Source organism: Anopheles nili, chromosome 3 (assembly GCF_943737925.1).
Source record: "Anopheles nili chromosome 3, idAnoNiliSN_F5_01, whole genome shotgun sequence".
NCBI lineage: Eukaryota > Metazoa > Arthropoda > Insecta > Diptera > Culicidae > Anopheles > Anopheles nili.
Genome location: NC_071292.1, coordinates 70,450,745 through 70,476,179, shown reverse-complemented (window position 1 = coordinate 70,476,179; position 25,435 = coordinate 70,450,745). Strand labels below are relative to the sequence as shown.

Below are 25,435 nucleotides of genomic sequence, written 5' to 3'. Positions count from 1 at the left end.
TAGATTCACGGCGTTGTAGCTGACGTATGTGTGTGTGTGTGTGAATGTTTGTGTATGGATTTTGTGAGTTTCTCTTTTCAGTTTTGTATGGATCAATTGTTGATTACTCTATTGTTTCAGTTCGCTATGTTGCGGGTTGTTTTGTTAGGTTTGTTTTTTAGTATTTTTGCATTGTTTTGCTGTTAGTCCAGCCAGACTATGTTAATGTTAATGTTTAGGGATGTGTTCGAGGAGGTTGTTCATTGTGGTTTTTTAGTTTTATAATCTGTTGTTTTGCTGAAGCAGTTTTTTTATAACTTCTGTGTTGCACTCGTTAGTATAACGTTTGATGAAAGATTAGTTGAAAGGAAACAATAGAATGCTTAAGTGCCTACTTACGAACCGCACATGACGATCTCTTCGATCTACACCACACGCCTTTGCCTGCATCCCGATGTATGCAAATCACCGGTCGTTCGGTGAGATCGATGCACCCGAGGCATGTCCTGATGCACGCCACTACTAGGACTCATCTCGACAGGTGGCTCACAACGGCGGCTTCCTAACGAACTCCGGACGTACCGATCAACCACGGCGTTACCCGGCAAAGTTAACGTTTATTTGCACGGCAGCAGCCGCCGCAGCCGCAGCTGCCGCTGCTGCCGCCGACGCAGGATGCGCGTGCTGATGCAGGTGATGCTGCTGATGGTGCTGCTGTTGGTGGCTATGGCTGTGGTGGTGCTGATGGCCTGTTGCGGTGAGGATCGCTGCTGGACCGAGTACGGCTGCTGCTGCTGCAGCCGCCGCAGCAGCTGCGGCAGCCGCTCCAGGAGTGGCCAGATTTTTCATCACAAAGATACTGCCCGTTCCGCCGGTAGCAGGACCGGGGCTTACAGTGAGGTGAGGCGCTGTCGCTAAGGGTGACGGACAGGGCATGGCGTCGTCCGACTCATCACCCTCGATGTCGACATTTTTCTCGCGCTTCAGAGCGATCCCAGGCCGCCGATCGGGCAGTGGCGTCGATCGCAGCTCATCCATTGACGATCCATCGAGCGAGTCGGGCGATAGTGGCGACATCTGGGGTGACTGAGGCGCACCATCCTCCTTGAAGCAGGCCGATTCCAGGTGCTTGTTGAGGTACGACTTGAGAGCGAACGTTTTGTGGCACCGACCGCACTGGTAGTTCTTGTCGATCGAGTGCGTTTGCATGTGCGCCCGGAGGTTCGATCGATCCGCAAACGCCTTGCCGCAGTGAGCACATCCGTACGGTTTTTCACCCGTATGCGATCGCAAGTGGCCCTGCAAGAGCCATGGTCGCGAAAACAACTTCCCACAGACACCGCAACTGTGCGACAGCTTATGCGTGAGCACGTGCATCGCCAACGCCGGCATCGAGACGTACGCTTTACCGCAGGTGTGACACTTTTTAGCCGACTGAGAATCGAGACTCCGATGCGTTTGCTTATGACGCGACAGGTTGCTCGAGGTGGCGTACTGCTTGCCACACTCCGTGCACGTGTACTTCGCCTTGTTCTCGAGCGTCGTTTTCGGATCAGCCAGCTTCTTCTTCGACCGTCCGTCGCTGACGAAGAACGCCTCGTAGGTGTAAGCGACCGTTTTCGAGCCGCTGTTGCTCTCGGAGTCATCCGACTCAGCCGGTTGCTGCATCTCGTCCGAGGACGAATCCCTGCTAGTATCATGCGCACCCGCATACCCGGGCAACGTGTTCGTGTTGTTGCAGTTCTCGTTTTGCTCTGGCGAACCAAGCGCATGAGGTACTGTCTGTGGAGATGCAGCCACTGTCGTAGTCGTTGTCGTCGTTGCCTGTTGCAGGTGATGCTGATGTGTCGCAAGGTGCGTCTGCAAAGGCGCTGGTCGGCGATCCACCACGTCACTGGCGGAGGATTTGGCCGGAACGAGCACGACAGATGTTGGGCTTGGCGCGAGCTGCTGTGATGGAGAGGGAGGTTGTGGTTGGGCAAGCAGTTGATGCGGTGCCGGTGGAGGTAGGAAAGCCGTCGAGGCACTCAGGTCCAGGATGGCATGTGCCGCGTGTAGGTCCTCTTCAGCCGGGATCCTCAGCTCGTAGCTAGGCCTGGGTGGCCTATCGTCGAGTGAGTATGGCCGGTAGATGTCCTTTTTCTTCGGCGGCAACGATAAAGCCGTCCCGGTGCTGGTGAAACACATGGCCAGCGATTTCTTCTGAGACGGTGACCGCTGTGGGCTTTCAGCTCCGGCACTCGGCGATGCAGATGAGGTTGTTGTGGGCGTCGCACACACCGGTGCTAGAGCGATGAACTGCTGCTGCTGCTGCTGTTGAGGCGAGGCTTGCTGTTGTTGTTGCTGCTGCTGCTGCTGCTGCTGTTGGTAGCCAGACGCATCAGGATCCAGCTTCGGCAGGTAGGCGGTAAAGTGATGCGAAATGTCCTGACCGTAGCCTAAGGAGACGAGAGCGAGAGCGAGAGAGAGAGAGAAAAATCGTTAAAAAAATACCACACGGATTAGAATGAATGCTTGTTTGTGCTGGAATCTCCGGTTAGCAGCAATAGCTCCCCGTATTGGGTCTCTCGTCACTCGTGACGCCTCGATCGATAGATCAACCCAGAAAACGACGTCATTTCCCGCTGGATGCGCTCGTCTGCGTGGCTCCCAAGCGCTCGTAAAACGGCACCCCGAATCCCGAAACCCGTCGCCAAAGGAAGCAACAGTCGTCAGCAGCCATCGCCACCGGCAGTGGCACACGACAATGCGCCACTACTATAAATCTCTCGACCCAGCCGGGTGCCAGAAGAGCGAACGCTTGCTGCAGACCCAACAGACCAGACGAAAAACAATCCAATTCCGAATGTCATCCGGCGTGTTTCTGTTTGTGTCGGTTGGTGGAGAAGCAGACCGACCCCGACAGACTGTGCAAGGATTGCAACGGTCTGCTGCCTCTGGCTACTTCCATTTCCACCAGCCGGGCACGGGATGTGGATGAGCTATATGTTGCTTCTCGGTGCCCGCATCGTTCGTTTACTGCAGTGCATGCGGTGCCCTTTTCGCCAGGATCAAGCCCTTCCTGGCGGCAATCGGAACACGCAATGAGCAGCGAAGATGCTTCCACAGACGTCGCAATATCGCACCGTACCGAAACGCTTATGCGCTGGTCTATCTGGGGAAAAACCACAGCCCACCGTTGAAGCGCGTTTTTCTACATTTTCTTTTCGTCCGCTTGCTGCGCCTTGGTGGCATTTTGTGTTTTCTGACCGCAAAATAAAATGTTTTATCCCACCACCAAACCCCATCGGCGGCTTACTGTCGATGATGGAAATCGTTGGCTTGATTTCGCTCCGCTCGCGTGCCACGGGTCTGGCTTGTTGGAAAATGAGAAAATTGTTGCTCTAACGCCGTCGGTCGGGTGAATGGAAAACTTCATTTTCCAATCGGACGCCGCTGGCGCCAAGGACCGTGGCGCGCAATCGGCTAGTTTTTGGTGCGCACCCGTTGCTTTCCACGCACGATTTTCCTCGCCCAATTTTCCCACACTCCTGCCAAATGTCACACGAGGGTGGCCGCCTCGAAAGAACCCTGCCGCTCGGTGGACCGCCAGTTGAAGGATTGGCAAAGGCATTTCGTTCGTGTGCTGTGGTTTTTTTTATATATATTTTCGCCACCACATTTTCTTTTCCGCACCTCACAATGCTGCGCCGGGTTTTGGCCACATTTATATTCATTTTTGGCCGGCCTTTTCTTGCTCGGGGGAGGCCACGTCACGTCACAACCCGAGAGAGAGAGAGAGAGAAAGAGAAAGAGAACGCCCGCACGAGTGAAAGAGCACGGAAAGCGCCACACCAACCGGGCGATGGGAGATGGGTTCCGGTACGTCCTTTTTGCACATCGAAACGAGCCGATGGATGGGTTTGGATTTTCTACCGCATTGCACCACTCGCTGCGTATGCTTGCCCCGTGTTCGGTTGGCGAGGTTTTGCGAAAAACGTTCCGCCCCAGACGGCTTGTGGGTGGGGGAAAAGCGACCGCCACGCCACGGTACGGTGTTTATAAAATCTTTTTCGAATATTTTAATGGGCTCGCTTCTCTCGCACCCGAGTGAAAACCCGATACGCGCGGCAAGGATCGGTGGCGCGAGGCTTTGCATCAACCGTCAAAAATAGCTCCCGCGGTATGATGCAGCACTATTCGGTGCGATCGAAACGAGGGTGCATCAGAAGGGCGCACTTTGGAGTGGAGTGACGCTGGTCCTTTTTTTTTCTAGCCGACCTTCGACCATTCGTCTGATGTAAAACCCGGCTGCTCCGTTTTGCTCCGATACACGGCACTCTGTTTGGTCTGGCCTGTCTGCCGTTGGCGGAAAGTCAGCAATTCGCACCAATGCTTGCGAAGGACGAAAGGGCACCAAATGAATACATCACGCAGCGGAACGGGCGATGGATAAGACGGATGACTTCGTGCCGGCGTTCGACCGCACTCGAGAACTTCATTTCGGGCGGATTAGGAACCTGCTGCAGCAGACGACGAGCTGCGAGCTGTCCTCACAGATCCGGTGGATAAACGCGATGATGGCGCAGCAAAACACGGCCCGTCGGTGCACTAGCGACAAACGCTACACTACCGCCTTTCAAGGGGGTCGAGTGATGTTGCCATCTTTGTTATTTGTTTTTTTTTTTTCGTTCAGCTCCCGGTGGAAGAGGCCGCAACTCTCGACCGAGTCGTTGAGTGTCTGCAGTGCTTCGGTATTAATCCCCAACAGAGATGCAATTAGGAGCTGACCACAATTATGGAGTAGAGGGAATAAAAGACTGCGTAAGAGATGGCTGGCTTGTCATTCTGAGTGATGATTTTGGTCGGCTGTCAATGCAAGTAATAAACCTTTTTCTGAAGAGGAAATGAAGTAATGAATGATTTTTGTCTCTCCTTCTTTTGCAAATGTTGTCTGTCCGTGTGTTTTATAGATGAATCATGTAGCCTGAGTGGCCACACAAGCGAGAGGTCATTCAAATTATCTACGCTATCCTTAGGCAGGAGTTTTTTCTTACAAAGCAATCGTTCTGTCAATTTTTCCCTTGGTTCCTGTAGGAGTCGCCTGAATGATCGATATTCCCGACCCGGAGTGTAATCCACTCGATGGTTTCACCAAGTTCATCCTCCTTAATAGGCGCGCTGATATCTTTATCACCGCAATAAGGATGTTGGCGTGCATGGGCGGTCTCGCCCTCAAAGCAGGAGTGATAAATACACGCCGCTTCCAAACGGCTAAAATAAACAACCGGTGACTTTCCATCGTCCAGGTGAGTAGCAACCAAAAAAAGGGGCGGAGAACCGAAGCCAGAAAACAAAAACCCGCTTCCGTTCACCCGCGAAGTGGCCATAATTGAGCATCCTGGCTCTTGGGCCACGGGAACGTAAACGAAACTACAAGCAAACCCGCGGCCGGTACACACAATGGCGCGTGATTTAAGTAGCCCGGAAAGGCCGATATTTATGGAAAGCTCTCTCGCGCACGACCGGAAGAGTAAAGACGACGGGAAATTTTATGAACATGCCCAGTGCGGGAGTGAGTGAGAGGTCAACCCAAAAAATGTAGAAAAGCAAAAAAAAAACAACAACAGGACGCCCACTACCACCAAGCACCGCTCACCGCTTTAATGACGTTTATTTACAGTAATTTATGACTTCATAATCCGCCATAAGTAATGATGAATATCGTAGGCAACGGTCTGATTTTCCTGCACCTCCGGTGCCCATCGTTCCCAACCGCGAGCCCGATGATGGAAAAATTTGCATAATGTTTGCGCAGATAGTTACCGCATGGTAGCCGGGGTGGACGTGGCGTGTGGCGTGGTGTGTGCCATCGATTTTCCCGCCGGAAAACGCCGAATGGACGGATGGATGGATGGATGGATGGATGATGGACGCGGAATAAAATGGCGCTTCATCCAGGGTGGCGCGATAAGGCACTCACGCGGGTTTGGACCAAAAGTTGTCATAATTTTCAATAAGCATAACAGTAATTTCGCTATTATTAATACCGAAGTGAAGTTGTTTCCTTCCGCCAGAGGGAGCGAGCCTTGGTGGCACAAGTTTTGCCGCACCGATTACCTGCCTGCCCCGGGAAAAGGACGACATACTTGCACACTTCCTTCGAAAGGAGGAATGACACCGAACGCGGAAGCCACCGTGCCATTCATTATTTACATTAATTTATAAATTATGATGCCACTGCGTGCCGACGGAACCGACGTCAGGAAGCGGGTGCCCGTCGTCGTCCTGGTGGAAAAACCCCACCACACGCGCGGGTTGTTTTATGCTCCCGTGTGGTGTCGCGGTGTGGAAGCTAAACCAACAACCTGACGCAAACGAAGCGCTGGCAGTGGCATTTTCCTACCCACCCAGTAGAGCGAAAAGTTTCGCCCACAAAAACCACTCCTTGAAGAAGGCAACAAGACGACATCGTTCCGATGAAGTGTCCCGCTTTTGTCTCGGCGCAAGACACAAGTGAAACGGGACGTTCTTAGAGCCCACGGAGCACCAGTTTGCACGGTTGAGAAGGAAAACTTTCACATTACGGACCGTTGGAGCAATGTGCAAGCTGCATTTGGGACGGGCAGAGTTAGTAAGCTGTTGCCTTTAATCCTAGTTCAATACATTTGCTTGACTTTGGCCGGTGTCGGCACACGAATGGAGAGGTTAACGTATATTTAACCCTACCCGAAGCGTACATAGAAGCGAAGTTCTTCCTGCGACCTCGTCCGTCTCGTTGGTCGTTTTTCGTGATCGAAATTCCCTGAATGGGATTGACAGGCTCATACATAAAAGCTCGGCATTGCGTCAGTTTCGTCAGAACGTTCTGGAAGTGAGGTGCTTGAATTTTTTGTTTCACGTCAAACCCCCAATAAATTGCTTTAAGATTCGATCACACAGGAGTACAAACATCGGCAAAGTAACTGGCGTGTGCTCAGCTTAACGAACAATGCAACATGCCTTTTTACAGCAGCAGATAGCGTCGCGTTTTGAACTTTTTGCCCCTAATAAAATAGAAAATCAAAAACACCCCAACCATAAATGATGAACTTCCGCACGTCCTAACGCGGCATCTGTCGTGAGGATTTTATTGCACAAATACGGCCCGGGATTAGAAACATTCGCTCTCGTTTAGTCTAAGGGCTTTTGAAGCCGCCGGGGCTCTCGCGTTTCCCTTCGAGCAACAGTTGTTGAGGCAGCGGTCACAAAATTCGTGGCATAAATTGAGACTCGCAATCGAAGAAAAACCTGTTGTTTGGAGACCCGCAGGCGAGAGCGCAGTGCGGATTTTTCCCCACACGAATAGCGCGCAGTAAAAATATGGCGAAAATATTCCCGCCTCTACCACACCAAATCACCGTTCCGTTCCAGGATCTGCCCACATCGGTTGATTTCGGTCCAACCACCATCCGCTCTATTCGCTCCATCAACCCGGCCCGATTACGATGTCGACGCGAAGACGCTCGCGACATGGACGATAGAAAGTTCGTTATTTATGTTGTTTATTTTATTCGCTCCATTGAGCTCCACCGTCCGACGTGATCGACAGGAGCGCGCGGGTTCCAGGACGCAGCGCGGCTTATGTTGCTGCTCCTGCAACCCAGCCGCCTTGCAACACTCCCCCGGGCCGGCCGATTTTTATTACTTTTCGCCGGATGTTGGGTTGGGTGGTGTAAGAAAACTGGAAGCCCAAGAAGACGAAGAAGCACGCTAAAGAACTCGGTCCACCAGCGATTGCCGAGGTCCTGCTGTTGTGTGCCTCGCACGTGCTCTGATTATTTATGTACGCGCTTCGGCTCAGGGTGGCCGCATTCGAGACGCAGCATAAGCACGGGATCCCACACGGGGGACGTTGTAAATGCCGCCGGGTTCTCGGACCTCGAGCACGCCGCAAACCCCTACCGAAAACCGGACCACGGAACCCACCTCCAGAGAACGAGGTGCAAACGAGAGCGCTTGTCGACAGGTTGTCGACAGGTTAAGAAACTTTTTTCGCCCCACAGCCGCGGAGCACACCGAAAGGAACCCCCAACCTAGGTGGGGGGGTCGTGACTTTCACGGATCCCGGGCCCCGAGAGGCGGAATCGAATTTTCATCCCTTATTCATGCAACCTTATCCCCGCGTGCTCGGGAGTTCACCTTCTCCGTGGGCCAACCTGTGGCTGCCGAGGGCCACAGTTCTCGGTCCCGCTGGGAGGATTGCCCTTTATTTTGCGCCAAAGACAGGCAGAAGCGGGCCGAACCCGACCCAAGGCACCTGTCGAAGGCATATCGATGAGTTAGGATTTTGTAGCTAGGATTTGGGCCACGGCAGAGTGGATTTGCCTCTCGAGCCACTTCTCATTTTCTCGAGCCTTCTCGTGCGCGAATTATTTCCATATCGTGCCCGGTCGAGTATGAGCGTGACGTTCGCTCCAGTTCGAGTGTTCCCGGAAACGACGCTACGAGGTAGTTAGGCCTCAACGTCGCGTATTTTCCCTTTCCAGCTTGCCAACCAGATCCAGAGGTTTAAATAAAAATTGTACTAAAATATCGCCTCTCTTCATAATTTTATCGCTACGGTGGCCACGGAAGAAAAAACCATCCCTCATATTCACGCGAACACACGCACACACACACGCACACACATAGGCACAGACGGAAAGTCAAGAGTGAAACGTCCTTCTCTTCACGAGCCCATTTCGCTTGCCTCTGGCGCACGGTTCATTCACTCGATCCATCCATTATCCTGCCACCGTACGGTGCGCGTTCGGTGCGGAACCGCGAACCAACCGCGGTGGAAAATCATTATGCTCCCGAGTGGCGGAAGCCAGGCCGCGGTGCCGATGGCGGCGAACGGTAGCAAAAGCATCGTAAAAGCTCCATGTTTATACGGCGGGATAATAAAGCAATTTAAATATGACGTCGGCCTGCGCAGCGAAGCGAACGGTGGCAGGCAGAGGTTTTTTTTGTCCCATTCTCCTTCGCAGGATTTTCCGAGGAGGGTAGGGATGAAAAATTTTCACCTGACTGGCAGGATTTTGGAGGCACGTTGTCGCAATCGAGACGGCACGGGCGGGGAAAATCGACAATAACATCAATATGATGATGAGCGCTGCCTTATTTTCCTCATTTCATCATCATCATCTTCATAATCTCTGCTGGAGTGGGAAAACTGAGAGAGAAGAGAGAAAGTGTGTGTGTGTGTGTGTGTGAGAGAGAGAGAGAGAGAGAGAGAGAAAGGGCGACAGAGAGTAAAGCCTCCAAACAGAAGCGACATTACCGCAGGCGAGGAAAATGCGCCCTACCGGTGAGGTTAGAAAGAGGATTTTTGTTTTCCGCAACCGGCAGTGGCACTCGCATTTCTGCGTCAATAAATCCTACCCTGCGCTGCTGTGGGACTGCGAAAATCAGCAGCGCTGAAAACTGAAATTAAAATAAACACAACCATTGCCAACCGCAACGGCGGCTCGCCAGCGTGCAAAAAAGGTCGCTAAAAATGGACGTCGCTGGAACTGGAGTCGTAAAATATGGCGCAACAAATGGGAAAACGGTACCAAGCGACGAGGGAAACCCTGCGCCAGTGGCCACTTGATGCTGAATTTTCATTACGAATTTTTCCGACGCATCGCGCGTCCGTCCTCGGGCCCGAAATGGCAATGGACACATGCACACACATTAAAACACTTCTGGGTAGCCCTGCAAAATGGAATGGAAACAAAAAAGGACTATACCGAAGGACCAAAGCAAAAGGACAGGCAACGAAACACATGGCAACGACTTTCCACGCCACCTCCGGTAGGTTTCACAGCGCGTGAGCGTCGTGAGCCAAGGCCGAAGCGCCGAATGCAATAAAATAATGAAAAACACTACTCTGGAACTAGAACCCATCGGATGTGTGTGTGTGTGTGTGTGTGTGTGTGTGTGTGTGTGTGTGCAGGCCGCTTTTCCGTAGTGCCATTGCATTATTGCCCTTTTTGGAGACGCGAGGCTTCGAAACCCGACGTCAGCCCGTTCTGCGGCTCCGTCCGATGATTCAGCGTGGAAAACATTTGTTATTTTATTTCCCCGGCAACGACGATGGTGGCAGTAATAGTTGTAGTAATAATAATAATCGTTATTACGATTATTGTAATGCAATCGTAACTCGGTACTGCAGCAGCAGCGCTAAACGACCGCTCATCGACGGACGCGCGGAAAATGGATTAATACTCGGTGGACGAAACAAACAAATGAGAGAAAAAAAATCCTTCCATTCGTTCACATAACATACATCGAGTGAACTAAAACAACGATATCATATGGAAATGGCTGAAAAAAAAAACACATACATGGGACAGGAGCACTTTTTCGGCGTCTATTTGTGTTTGGGAAGGTAAAACTAAAATGGAGAAACATGCATCCATTACCGTGTTTCCAGGTTCCCGTTTATGCTTCATTTTTTTTTCAGCACAATTATTTTATCCTCGTAGAATTGCTCCCTCTCACCATTCGCGTAGCGTTCCTTTCATCCTAATTGCGTGTGGCAGCGCAAGTTTTGAAAGCGACAAAAAAATACCCCAGCTGCAATTTCGGCATTTATCCCATCAGCATCCACCGAGCCTGGGATGGGGTAATCAAGCTAGAAACTAGATCCAAAAACGAATGCAAGAACTCGTGGTGGGAAAGTAACAGCATACGCAACGTTCTCATCACCAAAAATAGAAAAAATGCAACACAAAACCGGTTGCTAATATGTTTTTATCGCTTTTAAAATAATGAAACACGAACGAGCGAGCGAGTGAGAGGATTTTCACTTTAACACGTTAACCCAAAAAAAAAATGTTGTTTAAATTGCCGTTCCGTGCGAATGGATTTAAAATGTCGATATTCACTTTCCACACGAGATGCGTTGCGTGGTTTTGTGCGTCGTGCGTGAGGGTTTCCGTTTTTTTCCCCTCATGCTGCAGATTCTCCCGCTCGATTGACATTTCAGTTTGATTAAATTAAATCCCCGAACTAATCACACATTGCGTGTCAATTAGCGAGCCTTTCGTGGACCTTTTCCCGCGCGTGGTGCGCTCGATGAATTGAATATTTCAACCCATTTCCATTCGGCGACAAGCTGTCACGTCAAACACCGACGGTGGCTGAGGCATTTTGTGTTTCGTTTTCACCCACACTAACATCTCGTGAGCAATCGCTAAGCTTTTAAGCAGTTTGGTGCTTTATGTGTTTAAGAAGCAACCAAAAGCAACACTTCTGTTGGGCACAGGGACATCTTTTTTTTTTTTCTCGACCCCATACTCCTGCAAAAGCACCAAAACCAAAGCGTTTCCTCGACCTCGCACCCCGGCCGGGGAAGCAAATTCCATTATTCTGCCAGATCAAGTGCCTCCTTCCATGTGACCTCTGGTGGATTTTCCTACACCACGAGGATAACGAGGACTTTCTCAAGTAATCCAATAGATCAGATCAGCACATCTTGCCCGGGCGCAAGGCCCATAAATTCTTCAAACGGCCCCCAACAACGGGGAAAAAGAACGAAAAAGAAGGAAAGAAGCAGAAAGGATTCGCCCGAACTTCGCGCACCGAGCCAGCCGCGTTCGGTTTTGGCGTGGTTTGATGATTTCGGTGAAACCGTGCCCGGGTCTGCGAAAGAATTATTGCCTGGCGCGTTCCTGCAAGGAGGCGGATTCTTCATCGATCGCACACGAGAGTTCGGCGCTTTCTCGGTGGTGTCTTGCCAACGCAACCGACCGGAAGTGAGCACCCGCGCGTCCCTATGCGTCACCGTCATCCTTCTTGGAACCGGCATTATCATTACCCGGTTGGTTCGGTTCGGTGCAAACGACGCCCGCTTGGTGGGATGTCCCCGGCAATTCGGTAACGTGAAAAAGCAAAAGCAACGGGTCCTAAAGTTCACCGAGCAAGCAAGCACTCCGACGCCAGAACAGCACAGCACGAGCAACGAGCGAGCGAGAGAGAGAGAGAGAGAGAGAGAGAGATATCAAAACCCACATCCACAGGCGCCGAGGAGCGACTCTCGAAGCCGAAAGGACGATGAGTGCTCGAGTGGCACAATCTCGGTGCCAAAATACTTCTACTCCTCCATGCAGCTGCCTCAATCCACACCCACACTTCCGGATCGGTGAAAAAGTGAAGGATCAGAAGAAAAAAAAAGGATACGAAAAGACCGGAAGAACTTTGGCAGCTGCTGCGACTGCCACAGTGCAACTAGTGCGGCCAACAATGGCCACCCGGATGGTGTGAGCGTAGTTTGTGGGACGTTATTTTAAAGAAAATGCTGCCCGAAATCTCGTCCCCGTGGGCGGGAACAAGAACACCTCCTTCTTCCTTATCGGCAACCTCTTGCACTTCTTGCTCTCAGGCTGGCTCCAACACGATGTGGATGTGAAAGCTGCAGCTGGCGTCCCGAAAGCGAACTTGCCATTTTCTTCAACCATCGTCACCAGCGCCATCACCATCATCATCATCATCATCATGACGATCATTGGGGAATAAGGGCGGAAGTTGCCTGCGCTTGTTGAGGCGTCTGGATTGAATCCCTTTAAGTTGCACCACTACGCTCACTGGGAGTCCGGCATCGGAACGATGCCCTCCTGCTTGCTGCGTGCTGGTGGGAAAGTTTAAACGAACGGTATCAAATTCCTCTTGTGTTGCTCGTGCACCGCACGAAACCAGCGTGTCCTGCCATGACTGCATGCTTCGTCCAGTTAGGGACGAGTGCATAATAATAATTGGATACAACGGCACACGAAAGCGCTTGAAATAACACTGATAAACTTGTATACACACAATCTTGTGCCAGCAGCACCGTCGCCGTCTTGGACGTCTGGTTGGCCGGGTTGAGTTGTTCCAAGTTCGCTCCCTGAGGGCCTTACAGCGTCAGTTCTTGGTTAAAGTCCGGTTTTTCTCACCTGCCACACTGGCACGCGAGTAGAGAAGCCACCTCGATAAAGGATTTAATTAAATACATCTACGCACGGGAAAAGTTCCCCACAAGTCGCACGTACTCGATACACCTCCACTGGGTGGGTTTAATGATACGAGCTCCGTAACGAGGGGCCAAAGGTGAGAAGTGCGAATTTGTAGCCTCGGCTTGCAGTCACCATCCGATGTACGTAATCCAAAGGGGGTAAAACTTTTCCACCCATCCAGAGCCAGAGAACGAGTTATCAATTTCATCCCGACCGACGAGCGGGTTCGTCTTTTGGCATTTTCACCACTCGACCCTGGCCAGGCGACGTTGCGACGACCACCCAGCATTAGCCGTTATCCCGTTGATCCTGGGGATTGCGTTTTGGATTGCCCGGGGAGAGAAACGGACGACCAAGGACGCTCCGGATCCAAAAAGGGGGAAGCAGCAGAAAAAAAGGGAACCCGAGGGGCAACATCGTTAGGCTGGTCATTAAGTCTTATCGATGGTGCGATTATGACGCATCGAAAATGTGTATTATTTGGTCATTAACCGGAATGGAAAACCGTTAAGCGGGCGAGCCAGCGATGGGAACAAGCGATGATGATTGCGATTCCATCATCGTACGGGAAAGCGAATGTGTGAAGTGGGGGTGAATCGAAAAAATCGTTCACTCGAATTGCACGAATCAAAATACCTACCAGCGATCTTCCTAATCAAAAGTTGAAACAAATTCCAAATCGAAAAAGAAGATGATTGTGAACAAAAAAATAAGCGATATCTCTCACAAATCGGACGCATTTGGCGTGGCTTTGGAAAGCCGATACCGTGCACTTTAATTCCACCGCACATCGCTGCTCCCACAGCATCATCGATCCATCGAGCGGTTCCATTCGGAGGGTTCTTCACCGTGCTACAGGACACGCGCAACAAGACGCACCGAGAGCCGAAACAAAGGAGCGGTTCTTGCGCGCGCTGGACGCACCAACAGACACACCGCAACGGTCTTAAAAAGATTCCTGTTGCGAGCTCATCGATGGGTACTTACGCTTGGGCCATGGGATGCTCGTAAGTAAGCAGCTGAAAGGACGAAGCGAAACAAAAAAAAACCACCGATAGCCACCACCTCAAACCACAGCGGGCGGTATCACGTGACGAGCGTGGAACGAACGTCAAGCATCCTTCGAGCCGTGCGAAAAACCGAGGACGAACCCGTGAACGAGCGATGTTCTCGGAGGACGAAAGCAACGGTACTACAACGAAAAAAAAGCCAAGCTCATCAATCGCTCTGAAAACGATGCCGATATTTATCCCACCCAGCCACGGGGTGGCGGGCTTGAAGACCCGCTGCTTTGTGGTTTGATTTTCACCGGGAGTTTTCTTCTTTTTTCTTCACTCCACCGACGTGCGTTCTCCCACTCTTGGCTGGGATGCGGGCGTTATTTGTGCGATCACGATTCGACTGGTGCTTTGGGAGATTGGAAGGAGCCAGCAAAGAAAAAAAATCTCCCATCGGGTGTTGAATGCCTTTCGGTAGGTCTGTGAGACGAGGACACCGTAGGCCCGCGTAACGATGCTGATTATGATGAGCGCATGAGGTCGCTGGGAAAGGCTGAGGTCTTGCCAGCGAAAAAGCCCAGAGAAACCCTCGCGCGACCACGTGTGGCACGGAGCTGGAAGAATTAATGGATATTTTCAATGACAATTTGATCCTCATTGAATAATCAATAGCGAGCGAGGTGCAGCGAAGTCGCCAGAATCGTTTCGTCTGTTTTTTCTTCTTCGCTTCGGGACCATTCGTCCGCGTGTCCTTTCGGGTGGGTGTCACCCACGGGATACTCGGCGGGAATCCCTCGTTTCGGGGTGTTGCACGAATGAACCGAAAAAAAAAAAATAAAGAACGTAAATGCTTTCCCAGCAGCTGAGGAGGACCAACAGCAAAAAAAAAGAAGCAAAACGGCCACCGAAGCCGACGATGGCAGTAATTCCGGAAGCACGAAACGATTTCCACTGCCCTGCCTCCGGTTTTCTCAGCCATGAGGGTGAGACAGTGAAAGTGAGGGTGGCTATGGTGCCATTAGAACCTTCGGTGTGGCTTGGGAAAATCGGAACGCACCAGGCGGCCGCCTTGTTTCGATGATATCTTCATTTTGTTTCTCACTATCGGCTTAACGGGACGAAATTTCCCCGTTTATGGCCTTCGGAAACAGGACATCGGGACCGTTTGATGGGACACTTCTTCTTCTTCTTCTTCTTCTTCTTCTTGTTTTCTCATTCCTTTTTTATTCGCGTGCCGTTCCCCGTTTGCGCGAGATAAGACCCGCTGCTCCTGGGACGTGTGCCTTGGTTCGGCCCATTTTTTATCGTCCCGATGACTTTTATCGTCCGCCTGATGACGAAAGCCCGCCAGTAAAGCGCACTTGACGGGTACTTCGATGTGCTAGGGGGTGGAGATACTCCGCCCCTTACACGAACCACCCTTCGAACAAACCAGGACTCTCTAAATGGGTGCGTGTGAGTGTTTGAGTTTTAAAACCATCCGGCTCAGAGAGACTCGAAGGACGCGTTTGCAAATGTCCAACGTCATCCAACGGCAACGCGTGGCCCCGTTTTGGGTTGGATGGAAAATGCGATGCGTTTCGACCCAGCTCGACCTTAGAACCCCCATTGTCTTGCCATCAACCAGTGCGCGCGAGATGAACCAAGGCCGAGATGAACCCTCAAAAGACGCCCTCCAGTCTGCTTCGAGGGCGTGCGTTTTTTTTTTCGCTCTCTTTTTTCTTCCGTAAATTAAATGTAACCGTAAACCCCGAAATCACTTTAGAATCGTTACGAACGAAGCGATACACAATGGCGTGGCTGCTAGTGGGTGGAGAGAAGGCAAGGCATACCACAAAAAAAAACACACACACCGCGTGAAAAACAAATTCATCATGACGTTCGTTCGGTCGCACAAAAGCGGCCACGGTTCCACTTTGTCTTGGTGCGCGTTCGCTTGCCGCCCCGTTCTTTCCTTCGCGCGTGTGGCACTGTTGATTCGAATCATTCGAGCTCTTGGAGCGCGACGCGAAAGCGAGCGGACGGCTTTTCCAACAACCCCCCCGCGTGCGATGAAAAAGCGACCTCTGGCGGGTTGCAGCCGATAAGGAAACAATCGACGCGGATCGGCACCGGAACCTTCGTCAATCCCATCCGTAGGCCAAACCGATCGATCTGACCTTTCTCGAGGGTGTAGGTTTGTGTGTGTGTGTGTGTGTGTGTGTGTGTGTGGCGCTTGTACAGGAAACAATAAACTTTTTGCAAAAAAAAAAGCTATCAAGCGCGTGAGAGAGTGAAAAGGATGGTTTTATTTGGGTGGACGCAAAACCATGGGTACAAGTAGCCATGCCGCCATTGTGGTCCGTTCTGGCACAACAAAAGCTTCTTGATCGAAGGGAGGAAAAGCGAGGCAATACGCGGCCCTGTTGTTATCGATGGACAGTAACCGATATCGACCGGCTTCTTCCGATGGATGGTGAGAAGCGCGCCATAACAAGATTCAGCCGTGAGGCCGCCGAAGAAAACATATCACCCAGCCGAAAGCCGCAAGCCGCTGGTTTCGCGGATTGTTTTTCTTTCGCTTTTCGCAGGGCGCATTTCCCAGTGCCACCAGCGGCATCATTGTTCTCGCCCGAACCGATGGAAAGTGGTCGGTTTCGGGTGGGTTTGGGAAAATAAACCACCATCACCACGAACCGCTGCGCCACGTGATTGTGCGAAAGTCAACAGGAAGCCCGGCCCGCCCGGATGTGATGATGCGAAAGGACACATAGCCGAGTGGGAGGGTGGTGCTGGTCCCCTGGGGGGAGGAGACCACAGGGGGCGATTGCGAAAAAAATCATTAAGAAAACGAATCAATCAATCTCGTTTCGCCATTATTGGTTTCGCGGGAAAAAAGTGTATATATATATCGGTTCTCAGGCCCACAAAATGGTGGCTCTGGTGATGGTGAGAAAGCGATTTGTGCACCACAGAGCGGACAGGGGAAAATCGAACCGAACCGAGTCCATCACCGGCCCATTTACCGCTGGCGGAGTGCCTGGGGCCCGAAATTTAAGCTGGCTCCTTCGGACGACGACGCCAGGACTCGAACGCGAACTGAGAGGCTCCTTCAGTCGGGCGAACAATGAACCGAACAATAGATCTGGCGCACGGAGGCATTGGCGTGACGGAGGGGTTGTCGGCTGAAAGACGAACGAATTCTCCGGATCATTGTGCAGAGGAGGGATTTTAGCCAAACATGCCGTGGTGGTAGTGCACGGTGGTGGGAAAATTTCACCCCGGGAAAACCGTGTCCGATGGCGAATCTCGCGAATCGTTCTAACCTAATCGCAGCCCAGCCACCGCACCGTCCAGGGGATGGAATTTTCTTTCGGGCGTGTTTCACCCCCATTTCCACTGCACCCCGTAACGCTCCCACCCTAAAAAAACCCCCACAAGCGGATGGATTGATTCCTTCGCTACGAGATGTGTCTTTCGCTCTCGCAGCGCGCTCGCTCACATACACGAGAAGAAAATTCGCCCACAACCGTTTTATATGACTTCCCGTTTTTTTTTCTTCGGCCTCCCTCCTCTCGGTCTACCTTCCACCACCCCCACCACCATTGGGCTATTGTGCGCCTAAATCCCCACAGTCCGTGTCCGGCTCCTCTCGTTCCGGCCCGGTTACGGTTTTAGCAAATGAGCGATGATGGAAAATCGTTTGATTGCTTCTTCGGGCAAAAAAGTACGAATCCTTGCCGTACCGTGCCTCCGACCAGGCTCGGCCAGGGACGCCCTTCTACTCTGCCTCAGAAAGCACAGCAAACCACCGCCCGGAAATGTATCGGTTTTTCGTTAATAGTTTTTACGACCACAACTGCTCGCATCGTGGCTCATCGTGGCTCGCAACCGCAAAATGGGCTACACGGAAGGGAACAAAAAAAAACTACCCCAGGCGTAATCTCGATGCGCATTAACTTGATTGCGGGGTGGCCCGGACTGTTTTGTGTGTGTGTGTGTGTGTGTGTGTGTGTGTGTGTGGTGTTCATGTCCCGTTACGATGATGAACGGACCGTGGTCAATCGGAGAAAGTGATACCCCGAGGAGTGAAAGTCCGAGGAGACGATCTCTAAACAGCATACGGCATAAAAAAAAGGCAGAACGGCGATTCGAACACACGCAACCTTGGGTTTGCGGGAACAAATGTAATTGGTGCGCGCCTTTTATCGATGCGGTTGCATTTTGATGGGCCATTTTTCTGGTGGCTTTTTTCGTGCTGAGTTAGCACGCCACGATTTTTATGACGTCGTTCATCGGTGGGGATAAGTTAGTTCTACGGATGGATTAGTTAAACTGTTTTCTCGGTGGTAATTTAGGCAATGTTTTAAAAATACTTTCGAAATGAACAAAAGTATTGAACGTGATTTGAAGTACGATTTTTATGATTAAATACAACATATTTGTTTGCATATCAGCTGTGATCCTGTTCCACAACCGTTCAGAAGACTCCCGTTCCAAACATCGCCTCGTTGAATTTGAAAACATATTTTCAACGCAAACAAAAAAGGTCCTGGGTTCGCGATTCGCAACGAAAAAAAAAATAGAAATCATCAATCCCAAGCGCTCCCCAGGGGTTGGGGCTGAAAAGACTCCCGATTCCGCTGCACGAATGCAACCGCACACAGAAAAACCCGGGAAAGCGGCACAAAAACCCTCCCTAATCAGCGGAAAACAGATAAATTTACGTTTAATGTATGTTTTCCTTTGCCTGCGCTGCGGTTTGCCATCCCCATTGTACAACATTCCGTAGCTGTGCAGCGTTTTTCATCCACCCTGTGAGTGTGTGTGTGTTTTTTTTTTCTTCATTCGCATCGTGCGCCCCATTGCATGTTTCCTGCGGTGAGCGGTTTTGGTTCGAATTCAAATCCGTCCCTTTCGGTGTGCGGTCCATTTTTCTACATCGTTATATATTTTTTCCCGCTTTTCTCGTTCGCTTGCGTCGGCTCGCAATTTAGTGCCACTCTTGCCAGCGTTTCTGCCCGACCGGACTGTTGCTTTTGAAGGGAGACGAGAAAATAAAGCAAACAAACCCTTTCGCTGCTTTTTCCGACTGCTCTGTGCAGTCGAGCCGGTCTAATTGATGCATGGCACCGAAAGGGGAGACACTTTTTATGCTTCAATTTGCATGGCGAGTCGGCGTGGGGAGCGACGAAAGCGAAGGGGTTTTTATTTTGATAATGAGCAGATGGTCCCTTCCATGGGCCCAAGGATACTCCCCACCCAGAAAGCCGTCCGTCTACGTGAAGGACGCAGCACACGTCGACGACAGGCGTATGTACAATTTTTTTTTCATCTACAAACTCAGCCTAACCCAAATCGACATGGCGAAATTCGGTTCCAATTCCACCTGACAAAACACACACACCCAAACATGGGGCAGCACATTTCGAAGGACACCTTTGCTTGTTGGAAAACGCTCAATAACGCTTCGCACGAAAATGCTGCAGTTTGTCGGGGGTTTTCCTTCGATTTTCCACCCCAATCCGGCCTCGATTACGTGCTCCAACATTTGCGCAACAACACAACCTGCACCACACACACACACACCGTCCGTCGCACGTTTGCTGCAATCATCGAAAAAGGATCGATCAGTGGCCTGCCAGTGGCGTATCCTGTTGGCAGGACTTCGACGGGCGTGCGAATGTGTGCTGCATTTCTACTTATTGTTTTTTTTTCTCCCTTTTGTTAAAGGTTGCCATTCTTCGACCCGTTTGTTTGTTTATACCGAGCTCGATCCGATGCGGTACTTTTCCCCTCGATTCATTTTGCAACCACTTCATTTTCACTCTCTCTCTATCCTGTTGCAGTTGGCTGCAATTTGCCACCGATTCCATCGTGTTTTTTTTTCATACATTTTAGGAGATCTCCTTCCCAAACGTTCACCCATCCATCCGTTTTGAGGGGCCCGTTTTTTTTTTCTTCCGTACCCTTTTGCGCCTCCGTCTGCATTCCACGTGCAAATAATGGTGCATTCTCTGCAGTTCCTCTGCTCCACCATCGGCGGCCCCATTTCTAGTTGCCGGTGCTTTCCCAACCGTAACACGAGCGCGCTGGCCCGCTGCCAGGGCCAACCCCGAGCAGCCGGGAGGGGGGTTTTATTTGAAATTTATCAATAATGCAGCCATTGCAATTATGCCATTTGCCATCGCAAACAAAACGACTGCATCGCAACGACGGGCCACCCGGGAAGCGGGCCAAAGCACTGGTAAATATGGTTCCATCATGCACGCCCGTTCCGTATCTTCTTACCACTCGCTCCAGTTTTTGTTTTGCTCCCTTTTTCTCGTTGTTGCCATCGTTTGGCAAATTTGTTCGATCATTCATTCGTGTGTTTCACAACGGGCGTATACTTTTTTTTGTTCACTGTTTATTCTCGTTTTTCAATCCACAGGGGTCGAACCCACCACCATTCCGTTGGCCCCATTCGGCAGCAGGTGGTAGACAATCATCGCACTCGAAGACGATCATCATCATCAACATCATCGTCGGCAGTGGTGATGGACCGATTGTCGGAAAACACTGTTCGTTCATTTCGCCCAGCCAGCAGGTGGTTAAATTGATCGAAACACAACGATGAGCAGCGGATGAAGTGCGACGAGATCGGGAGCAGACTGGTGGAGGAAAGTTTCGCGTTTATGTTGATTTAGCATCCCTTTCACTAATGGACAAACAACCGGCCCCGCCCTGTGCCACTTTTCCGGCCCGAGAGCCATTTCACTCGAGTTTATCCCTTTGCCATACGTGAACTATTTCACTCTGAAGCCTGCTTGCTTTTATCCTTTTTTTTTTGCGCATCTCCGTGTGTGTGTGTGCTATTTCTATTCCACTGCTCTTTCGTGCCACTATCCGGCGGCAATTGTGTGTGATAGGATTACTTGATTCGCAGAGCTCGCTGCCCCACCAGGCCGCGTTACTCCGCTGGCACGGGAAATCCTTTCGGGACAGGGCGCTTTTTCCGGCCACCCGAGCATTCGCGGATGGATTTTGTTTATTTTGATGAAACGCGACTCAACCCGGATGCGCTGGTAACACCGGGCGCATTAATAACTCATCGCCACTCGCTGCCGGTCCACGAAACAAGGAGATTAGTCCAGCTCGGTCGGTACGCCAAGGACGATGCGAATGCCGTGGTTTTCGGAATCCATGTGATGTGCGCCCTCACCCCTTCTCCGGCCTTATGTTGCTGGTCCCGCGAACCGTCAGCAAAATGTGCGCGCCGCCAATCAGCCGCACTGACAGGAGCAATTTTGTATGTTATCCTTTCTGCCACCCACCCATGCCGTCCGTTGCGTCCACCGTTTGCGTGACATTCCGCGACGTATCCCGGGAGAAAGGCGAACGAGGTGGACGTAAATGCCCAATACTAATCGGGCCTGAAAGAGGAACGGTACCGGTGCGACGGTGGATGGGAAAATGAGCGCAACAGCCACAAAAAGTGAAACCGACTGTCCATTTGTGCTTCCATACCGGTCGGTGAACGGAGGCGCCAGAGTGGGAATGCACTGGAGTGTGTTTGGCTATAAGGTAACGCAAATAAAAACACACACAAATTGACACACCAAGGAGACCGCGACCGTGTGTGTGTGTGTGGGTGTGTGCGGGAAGAGTGTGAGAGAGTGAGAATGGAATGGGAGGTACCCTAGCGGAAAAAAGGATCAGAATAAAATGAAAGGATACGCCACACACCGCACCGACCATCATCATCGCGGGCTCGGTTGTTTGGTTTAATTATAGCCAACAAACACGAGCTCACCGCCAGCGCCGCCAGGATGGTCAGGGGGTGGGATTTCCTCCCCTCTCCCTCCCTCCCTCCCACGTGTACCCGACCCGAAGCCCGACATATGCGGGCATTTGGTATTATTTTGATTCCATCGATCGGAGAGAAATGATGATTCCGCCCGCCGTCCAGCCAAACTGGCGTTGTTCAATTTGTGCTGCGTGTGCTGCGGTGAATCTCAGCGGAAAATACCGAAACAATCGAGCGACCCCTAATCGGTGTCGGCCAACCAGCGATCGATTTTAAATACGATTCCGTACTCAGCTCGATGTGCCGCGACGGCGATGATACGCGAGCTTGTTGTAATGAATAATAAACAAAACCGCCCCGGCTTAAATGGCTGAATGAAGCGTTTTGTGCTGGGAAGGACATCAGGGGGGGGGGATTTAATTTAAAAGTATCGTGTGAATTCAGAAATGGATATTTACCGAAAAATGGCGACTGGCATTTCTCTCAAACTCGATAAGCCCTATCCGTCGCTAAAAAAACACTTTCTGATGTCGCTCAATAAACACACACACACATCTTGAGTAACATGAAAAAGACGTAAACCGGTCATCTACCTTCGCAACAAATCTTACGAGTTCGTCACCAAAGAACTACGAAGTAAACTAAACCCCACCTCGGAGAGCGTGCCGTTCACCTTTCGTGCAAACATATCGATTGCAAAAGGGCCACTTTAATTATTTCACCTCACTTGAAGAAAACACAGTTTTACCTGTTGGTCTTTGGCATCCGAAATGATTCAAGTGTCCTCGGCAAACTTCCCGTTCCCGTCGAAACTAGCCCACCGTACGAGCGGGCATGTCAACAGAACCGGCTCAAGGAAGCGATCTCGAGTGGCCACCGGAACAGGTGAACCGATTACCCAAACGGTCGGTTGACAGGAGTCCGGAGTAAGCCCGTGCTCGTGCCACACTTAAGCCGGTCCCGACCAGATGCGTACCTTCCGATCCGTGTCCGTCGGACCGTTTACCGGTACTTGAACGATTTACTGCCTTTTAACGGGACCATCGGGGCAGGCGAAGCAACAGGAGCTCACCAAAATGTTGAACGCAGGTTTCCGGCGCTGGGGTCGAGAGTGACGGGTTGTTTGTGTGCCCTTTAAGTTTGTGTCTCGTTTGACTGTGTTGCCGGTTCTTGGAGCCATCGGATCGGAGTTTACATTCCATGGATCACGCTCGAAAAGGGGTATGAGCATTGAGCGGTTGGCAAATTATAGGAATTTAAAATTGAAATTCATCAACAGAAATTTGCTGACGAGACAACCCAGCAAAACTCCCGAGAGGATGCGGTGGATGTGAGTCTGAAAGCAAGGGATATTATTGCATTCGGAACTACACGATCCCCTACGACTAACGGACGAAACTATCGATGTTTGCCCAAGCGCCCTTCTCTCGCGGGAAAACCGACGACGCCGTTCGCCTGCCGAACGATGACACGAGCCCCATTTCCATCACAATACACGGCATCTTTGGCGTCGCATCCTTCCGGTGCTTATTTGGCATTTTAATTAATTGGAATAAATTATACCATCTGCCTGGAAGCGGTACAACCGTTCAGCTTCCACCGGGGGGCATTAATCATGCATCGACGTTTGGCGCTACCGAGGGTTGCTTTTCCGCCCGGACTAAGACGCGCGCCAAAGGATTATAATTTGAAACAAGGAGCCTTCTCGGAGCTCCTCGAAAGGAATGCTATCCACCGGTTCACCAAAGGACGATGATCGGAAGCAAATTTGCATTTTCCGGGTGTGTCCCTTTCGCCCGCCGAGCTGACTACGAATTTCGTTTTTCGCAACCCTTTTTTATGCCCCTTTGCTTAAAAACCCCTTCGCTTCAAAGAAAAGACGCCACCGGCGGGAACCACCATCGAGAGGAAAGATTCATTTTAATCTGAAAATCGGAAAAGATGCTTCCGGACAAAGGTTTTTCCAGCTCGTCAAACTCGTCCCGATGGCGCGTTCATTGGCTCCACCGGTCGGGGCGCTGTTCGAGCCAATTGTAAATGAGCACAGTCAGCAGGATGAATGTTTTTTCTCTCCTCCCACGAAAGCAACCGGTACCGGTGGTGAGCTGATCGATGAAAGAAATATCCTGAAGCCGGCAACGAAAGGGAGCCAAAAGGACACGCGAAAAACCTCCGCTCTTGATAGGAAAATCGGGATCGGGCGGAAATCGGGATCCCCATATCCCCGGTATCAGCCTCCCGTTCGAGTGACGGTCGGGATCGGTTCGATTCCGTGCACGGCTCACCACGGCGTCAGCGAAATATATGGATTTCAATTTAATTTTCCTGTTTTCACGGCGTCTGGTCCTTTTCTTGCCCGGCCGAAGTTTCGAATGCTGCCCGTCCTGCTGCATTCCCACGGGATTCCCGCTCGGCTGGGAATGCAAAGTGTCCCGCTCCGTTCCAAACCCGGCTCTGGTTCCAGGCTCGCAAAAAGACGGGGTTTTTTTTGTCGGAGTTTTTCCTACGGCACCGCGCGCTGCAAGCGGCTAAAGTTAGAACCTAACGCTAATGCGCCCTTTTCGGGCCGTTCCAATCGCATCAAGTCGCTCGCGGGCGTGCCTTTGTGTGCGTGGTGGGTCGCTAGAATCCACGTCGCAATTTTCCCAGCATCGATCCGTGGCCCGTCGCTTCGTCGATCGATACCGGGTCGAGTTTTCCCGCTGGATGAATGGGAAGCACTAACAGAAGGAGGCACACACAAAAAAAGCCCTTACTACCGGGTGGATTTGAGATGGGGGTTATAAATTGCTCCATATGTTACCGAAACACTCCCTCCCACACACCCATACATACAGGAGCGCGCGCACACACTGGTCTCGTCCGCTCGTTCGCTAGCGTCGAAGGAAATTAGAGTCGAGCCACCTCTGGCTCTATTTGAAGTCATTTATTTTGGAAAACTTACACGTCAACCCACTCCTTCCCATGTGGCCCAGGGGGAAACTTTCTCGCGCCTTTCGCACAGGTTCTGCAGGAGCGCTTCTGCGGAGAATCGAGAATGGTGGCGTCTTGGGTCGCCCTTCCACCCATCACCATCGGCACGTGTGCAACCGCACACGTGTGTTGCTGACGCGAAGATGCTCCTGCGATGAAAACTGTCTCCAATGCCCGTTGGTGAACCGGGCCGGGAAAAGCGGGAACACAAGAGGCACAGCTGTTGCCGCAAGGAATTTACCGACGTTCAACCCCGTGGCACATACGCGAACATACAAGCACACATAGACATGCTAGACGACGCTAGCAAGGACACGATGGAAACTTCGCATGTGGAATCAAACTGCCAACGATGGTGGCCCGTTGGACCTTTCCCCACGTGACGAGCGTGACACTTGATGCCCGAGGTGGGTGGCAAAGGAAAACCAAAGGACTCCCCCAAAAATAGCTCGAGTCGCGAACATTGCATTGCCGGGAGATCGGTACCTCCGAAACACGGCTCTTTCTCTCGCGTACGAGCAAATTTCCACCCCCAGCCGGGGTGGTGGGTGGAGTTGCATGGAAAAGTCGTTTTCCCGCGGGTGCGAGGTGTGGTGTGTAAAAATTTCAATTTTCAACAAGTTGCTCCGGTGGCAGCGGTACAAAGCACATAATGGCCCGGGAGCGATGAGATGCCACCAGGATACGCCCGGGAACAACCACCGGGGAAGGTGTGTGCGAAAGGAGCGGGCAAAACG

General features: G+C 51.4%; 1 protein-coding gene across 1 annotated transcript in view; it reads right to left on the bottom strand.

Annotated features, from left to right (window-relative positions):
* Nucleotides 1-576: 576 nt before the first annotated feature.
* The window catches only part of LOC128722512 (fez family zinc finger protein erm-like), a 55,855-nt gene continuing 30,996 nt past the window's right edge, over nt 577-25,435 (bottom strand). The window contains exon 2 of the mRNA XM_053816181.1: nt 577-2,417. Coding sequence (XP_053672156.1) covers nt 577-2,417 — 1,841 coding nt within the window. The remainder of the gene's footprint in view (nt 2,418-25,435) is intronic.